This window comes from Lithobates pipiens, unplaced genomic scaffold, assembly GCF_037356315.1.
Source record: "Lithobates pipiens isolate NorthernLeopardFrog02 unplaced genomic scaffold, aLitPip1_a1.2 Scaffold_30, whole genome shotgun sequence".
NCBI classification, from domain to species: Eukaryota; Metazoa; Chordata; class Amphibia; order Anura; family Ranidae; genus Lithobates; species Lithobates pipiens.
In genome coordinates this window covers 8,496,251-8,503,517 of record NW_027507791.1, presented here as the reverse complement: position 1 = coordinate 8,503,517, position 7,267 = coordinate 8,496,251, and the positions used below count along the sequence as shown (strand labels likewise).

At 41.5% G+C, this 7,267-nt stretch overlaps 1 protein-coding gene across 1 annotated transcript in view; it reads right to left on the bottom strand.

The window, feature by feature from the left end:
• Positions 1 to 551: 551 nt before the first annotated feature.
• Positions 552 to 7,267, bottom strand: part of ALKBH1 (alkB homolog 1, histone H2A dioxygenase) — a 24,750-nt gene continuing 18,034 nt past the window's right edge. The window contains exon 6 of the mRNA XM_077463592.1: positions 552 to 1,062. Coding sequence (XP_077319718.1) covers positions 609 to 1,062 — 454 coding nt within the window. The 3' untranslated portion in view covers positions 552 to 608. The remainder of the gene's footprint in view (positions 1,063 to 7,267) is intronic.

The window sequence follows — 7,267 nt, the reverse complement described above, 5'->3', positions numbered from 1 at the left end:
TCAGAGCTATAAAGATGTATTATAATAAAAGTGTGCGACTGTGGTGGAAATATTAGAGTGTAAGCTCCTATTTATCAGAGACTGATGTAAATGTCTCATTGTTCTCTGTGCAGCACTGCAGTATATGTCAGAGCTATCTATATGTATAATAATAATAAGTGCGTGACTGTGGTGGAACATTAGGCTGCAAGCTCTTCTGGTACAGAGACTTATGTGGTTGGCTTAGTGTTCTCTTTACAGCACTGCTGTATATGTCAGAGCTATAAAGATGTATTATAATAATAATAGTGTGTGACTGTTATTAAACTGTAAGCTCCTCTGGTGTAGAGACTGATGTGAATGGCTCTGGGTTCTCTGTACAAGACTGCAGTATATGTCAGAAATATATATATAAAATAATAGTATGAGAATGTGGTGGGGATATTAGAGTGTAAGCTCCTATTTCTAGGGGATTCATGTGACTGGCTCAGTGTTCTCTTTATAGAAGATGAGAAGTTGAACTTGCACTCTGGGATTTCGCTCCACAATGTTTTATTAAAAATATATGTGTGTATATATATATTTTTTTTTTTTGTCCCATATAATTCTTTTTATTCATTAAAAAATGTTCAGTCATCCTCCTGGGGTGTCTTTGATGTTGTATTGGCCCGTTTTATCTGCAGCTCTGTCTCAGTTATCTCTTCGCTGCGATAGGACCCTCCAGTGGTCATGTGATCAGTCTTAGCGTCCGTGTCCATCGGGAATGACCCCCCTTCCTTCAGAACTTGGCGCACAGTCATATTGATACGGGAGTCATGGAGGTAGGCTGCACACACCTCCCAGTCCTGGGGGGAACATGACTCAGTCAGGAAATTAATGCCGGGTTCATCTGCACACGGAGGATCAGACAGTGCGGGGGGAAGGAGTCCACCTTCGGGGTGGCGCAGAATCCGTGGCACGGCGTGGTACAACAAGCGGCTAGCTCCAGACATGACCATAATGTCACCACTGTTCATCATCATCGCTGTAGGAGCCATTGCTCGGCTCTGGCCCCCCAACAAGAATATACTGGACTGGCCAAAGCTGCAAGACATAAAAGGAGCATATCGGTCAAAACGTGAAAATGTGCATGTGAACTGGTCTGAATCTTAAAAAAAAAAAAAAATACAATCATGTTTATGTGGCTTTACTAAGATAATACATTTCAGTGGTGCACTATAGGATTCATTGACCTACACTTTCTCTTTCAAAATCCAAAACTGCTGACATCAACTGGTGACAAAACACGTAGGGCAGGACCTGAGACGTCATCATGCCAGTTCCTGCGCCTGATTTGTGGGATATCTGATGTGCATTTGAGTGTAAAAGTTTTACATTAAAGTGGTTTTAACATTTATTACACTACGGAGGCTTATTTATGCTTTTATGAAGCAGAATAGCATTTTTGCTAGGATAAACGATATATGTACGTGTGGTGGTTGGGTGTTTGTCGATACCTTGGAGGTTCTCTATAAAGGATTAGCTTGGTGCATCAGGATAGCTGAGTACATAAGATAGAGAAGTCCAGAGAGCAGTCTTTTTTTTGACACTGAAGATGGTGCTGGGATTGGAGTTGGATCATTTTATATGGATAATATATATATATTTTGTTTGCACTGCCTATTAATATATATATAAACGTAATCACTTCAATACCGGGCACTTCCCCACCTTCCTCCCCAGGACAACTTTCAGCGCTGTTACACTTTGAATGACAATTGCGTGGTCATGCTACACTGTACCCAAACTACATTTTTATAATTTTCTTCCCACAAATAGAGCTTTATTTTGGTGGTATTTAATCACTTTTTTTTTTTGCTAAACAAACAAAAAAAGATAAAATTTTTGAAAAAAAAAAAAAAAGTTTTTCTTAGTGTCTGCCATAAAATCCTATTTTCACCTTCAATGACGGGCACTGATATGTAGAATTGATGGGCGCCAATAGGCAGCACTGATGATGAGGTACTGACAGGTGTTACTGCTGGGCACCGATTGGCACTGTGGTGGGCTCCAATTGGCACTGGCAGACTTTATTATTGGGGCACTACTCGACACTGATTGTCAGCTGGTTTGCATATCTGATGGGGCTGTGCTGATTATTACCTCCCGCCACTGACAGGAAGAGCCGCCGATCTGCTCTCCTTGTCAGCACAAACTGAGGAACGCCGTTTACCAGCACTTCCTGGTTCATGCTGTGATTGGTCACAGCTGATCACATGGTAAGAAGCCTCTGACAGAGGCTTCTTATCACGATCAGAGATGCAGGGTGGTCAGACTGACATATGGCATGCTTGCATGTTATCCTGCTGGGTGTCATATGACGCCCAGTCAGGATAACAGAACCACTTTCCGGCTGTCAATCTGCTATAGGCTGGGTGGGAAGTGATTAAGAACAGCACACAATACTGCATGGGTTTGCATACTACATACTAAATTAGCAGTGATATATCAGCCACAAATATTGTTATCGGTGTTTTGTCAATAGAGAAAAAAAAAAAAAAAAAAAAGGCGATAATGGCATGCTGCATCCCATTGACTTCAATGGGAAAACGTCCCCTAGTGACCTCAATGCAAAAGCGTGTCCCATTGATTTCAATGCAAAAATCTCATCCTGTTGACCTACATGCAAAAACATTCATTCGATTACTTTTTTTTTTTTTTTAAACTGTCCATTTTTGGTTTTCAGCCAAGCGCATCCTGAATTTTCGGCACAGTTTTTATTTTGGTGCACCACTACTACATCCTGCTCATGAGATGGCAACAGGCTGGAGATCTGCAGCTACACAAGCTGGCCAGGGTTTTTTAAAGTGGAACTTCACCCAAAAGGGGAAGTTCTGCTCTTCTTCCCCCTCCCCCCCTCTCCCATATTTGTCATGTCTTCTTTGGAGGGGGGGGGGGTACCTGATTTTGGTCCCCTTCTCCTCTCCCACAGCCCCTTGGGACATTTCACTGGTCCCAGGAGACTACGGGGCCATTCACAGCCACAAGGAGCCACAGTCATCTGCCCACAGTTAAGATGCCGGCGCCTGGACTCGAAGACCAGCAAAGAGCCGGGTTGGATGAAGACATGGCTGGATCCTAGGACAGGGAAGTGTGTGCTTTTTTAACCACTTGGCGCCCATATGACGTCATATGACATCATGGGCTTTGTGGCGGTATATCTGAATGATGCCTGAGGCCACAGACATCATTCAGATATCGGCATTTTCAGCCGGTGATTCCCTGCACCATAAGAGCGATCATAGTGGCTGTTCCGCCGCTTGATCCCTCCCGCCGCCCTCCGGTGCTTGTACCGACTCATCGCTTCCATCGGTGAGTTGGTCACAGGATCCGCCTTCCCCCGGATGATACCATAGAGATTTCCGGTGGATCAGATCGTCCCCGGAGTCTCTATGATTGTTCGGAGGCCGGGCACGATGTTATGACGTCACGCCCGGCCTCTGCATTCAAATTAATGGCGCAGTTTTGGCTGGGAAGCCAGGATCGTTTTTTTTATTTTAGGCTTCCCAGCCTAGAGGTGAGATATGGGGGTCTTATTGACCCCATATCTCACTGTAAATAAGTCCGATCGTGCCATATTCCTATTACAAGGGATGTTTACATTCCTTGTAATAGGAATAAAAGTAATCAAATTTTTTTATTTTTTTAAAGTGTCAAACTAAAAAAGTAAAATTAACAAAAAAAAAATTTTTAAAGCGCCCCTGTCCCCGTGAGCTCGTACGCAGAAACGAACGCATACGTAAGTCCCGCCCACATATGAGAGCAGTGTTCAAACCACACATGTGAGGTATCGACGCGAACGTTAGAGCGAGAGCAATAATTCTAGCACTAGACCTCCTCTGTAACCCAAAACATGTAACCAGTAAAAAAATGTAAAGCATCGCCTATGGGGATTTTTAAATACCAACGTTTGGCGTCATGCCATGAGCACGTGCAATTTTGTAGCGGGACATGTTGGGTATCTATTTACTCGCCGTATCTTCCTCTTTCACATTATGCAAAAAAATTGGGCTAACTTTACTGTTTTTTTTTTAAAGCATGAAACTGTTTTTTTTTTCTGAAAAAAACATGTTCGAAAAATTGCTGCACAAATACCGTAATATAAAAAGTTGCAACGACCGCCATTGTATTCTCTATGGTCTTTGCTAAAAAAAAAAAACATATAATGTTTGGGGGTTCTATGTAATTTTCTAGCAAAAAAAAATTATGAATTTTACATGTAGGAGAGAAATGTCAGAATTGGCCTGGGTGCGAAGTGGTTAAAAGTCACCAGCTACAATATTTGTAGCTGCCAGCTTTTAAATTTATGTTTACAGTGTGAAAATCTCTTAAAACGGGGTGCCCTTTGGGTTTCCCTGGGGTGCCACAGGCATGGGACCCCAAAGATGGATGAGAGGACCTGAGGGGTGGACTCTGATGTGATGGGGGACTCTGTCATGGGGGTACTCGAAAACTGATAGGGGCTCTTACATATAGGGGGGACTCTGATGTGATGGACATGGGGTACTGATGTAATGCTAATTTCATCAAGGCGGTTGTGTGCATCATCCCAGGCTCAGGTTTCCAATTGACAAGTAATTGTTTTTTTCCCTCATTTTAGACTGGGGTGCCTCTGGATTTTCCATACTTTTAAAGGGTGCTGCAGCTAAAAAAATTAAAAGCGGAGGTCCACCTAAAAAAATAAAATTAAAAAAAATATTAAAAGCCATCAGCTACAAATACTGGCGCTGCTGACTTTTAATAAATGGACACTTACCTGTCCCGGGGTCCAGCGATGTCGACAGTGGGGGGGGGGGGGGGGGGGGTGGCGTGTGCCGCAGGAGCCTCTGCAAATACCTCTAATGTACAGGTATCTGCACCCCCCTCCCCCCTGAAAGGTGTCAAATGTGACACCAGAGGGGGGGAGGGTTCTGAAAAGCAGAAGTTCCATTTTTGTGTGAACCTCCGCTTTAAATAAAAAGTTTGAGATATACTGGAATAAGCTTAGCATTGTGAGAAGCGCCAGTCAGGGGAATGAAGACAGCATAGGGTCAGAGCTCCCTCTAGTGGAGACACAAACGAGGGCGAATTCATTCAGTGTTCACCTGCAAATCACACATCTTTTATAACTACAGACACCGACTGATGAATCCGTATCTGTGCTGTATACGCCATGCATCTTAACCACTTCAATACCGGGCACTTTTACCCCCTTCTTGCCCAGGCCAATTTTCAACTTTCAAAGCTGTCACACTTTAGGCCCATACACACGATCGGACTTTATGAAAACAAACATGCAAATTAGCTGTTTTAAGGCAACATTCGACCGCGTGTACGATCCATCGGACAAAATTTTTCGGTTTTCATTGGACAAATGTTGGCTGTGCGAACAGACAAACTTTTCGACAACAAAAGTCCGATCGCGTGTACAGAAAACCATCGGACTTTACAAACACGCATGCTCAGAACCAATACAAAAGATCAGACAATACGGAAGTTGACCAAAGGTGGTGGTAAAGAGCAGGAAACCAGGTGATTTGGTGAAAGTTGGCTGAAAAAGTCCGATCAGGTGTATGCTTAACAAGTTCACGGCCAACGCCCTTTGTACAGAAATCCACGGGAAAGTTTGTATAAAGTCCGATCGTTGTCTCATCCCGGGCGGGCGCCATACGACATCCTTGGCTTCCTGCCGGCATAGGAGGGTGCGCACCCGCCACATCACTAAGGAGCCGATGCGCGTGCCCGGTGGCAGTGATGTCCGCCAGGCACATGCGATCGCTTGTGGCAGGGCAGGAACGTGGATGTGTGTGTATGTGAACACGTCCTGTCAGGGGAGAGAAGACAGATTGTGTGTTCCCAGTACATAGGAACACCGATCGGTCTCCTCTCCTAGTCAGTCCCATCCCCCCACAGTTAGAACACATTTTAACCCCTTGATCACACCCTAGTGTTAACCCCTTCCCTGCCAGTAACATTTACACAGTAATCAATAGCTATTTATAGCACTGATCGCTGTATAAATGTCAATAGTTTAAAAAAAAAAAAGTGTCAGATCTGTCCGCCGCAATGTCGCAGTCCCTATAAAAATCACAGATCGCCATTACTAGTAAAAAAAAAAAAAAAAAAAAAAAAAAATATAATAATAATAATAATAATAATAATAATAATAAATTATATATATATATATATATATATATATATATATATATATATATATTAAAAATTCCATAAATCAATAACCTATTTTGTAGACGCTATAACTTTTGCGCAAACCAATCAATATATGCTTATTGATTTTTTTTTTTACCAAAAATATGTAGATTACATATTGGCCTAAACTGAGGAAAAAAAATATATATATTTTTTAAATAAAATATTGCGTTTTTGGAAACTGTTGTCTTTGTGTTAATTGCGCAAAAAACAAAACAAAAAAAACAAAAAACACAGGAGGTGATCAAATACTACCAAAAGAAAGCTCTATTTGTGTGGGAAAAAAAATGATCAAAATTTAATTTGGGTACAGTGTTGCATGACTGCACAATTGTCATTCAAAACATTACAGCGCTGAAAGCTGAAAATTGGCTTGGGCAGGAAGGGGGAGAAAGTGTCCTGTATTGAAGTGGTTAATCACCAGTGGGGTTTTTTCTTTGCTAAACAAAAAAAAAAAAAAGAAAGAGACTAAAAGAAAAAAAAAAAAAAAAAAAAAATTTTTTTTCTTTATTTCTGTTATAACTTTGTGCAAACAAATAATCAAATTGTATTCTGCTACATTTCTTTGCTGAAAAAACCCCAAATCAGTGTATATTAGGAGGAAAGTTACAGAGTCCCTAAACTATGCTATATCTCTGAAATCCTGGTGTACTGACGGACAATCTGATTTCTAGAGGCCTGAAAATGTCAGGACGGTGCAAATACCCCACAAATGACAACTCTTTGGTATTTAGTAGAAGGCAGGGGAAGTTTTTTGAAGTTGTAATTTTTTGTCACTATTCTTTGGGAAAAAAAAAGAAATTAAAAAAATGTTTTTCCACAATTTTAATTTTTAACATTTTTTTTTTTTTTTTTACATACTGTCACCAGTGCAGTACAGCGTCATCATAACTCTGTTTTTTTTTGCACACACTGAATGTTACAGTTATAAGCAACCATTGTTTTCTGAATGAAAAATACACATTCAGGGTTTACTATTGGCATGAGCTGTAATTGACTAGAACTAATCATATGGTAGAGATGGGCTTTGACTGGCCCTGCCTGTACCATGTGATCACTG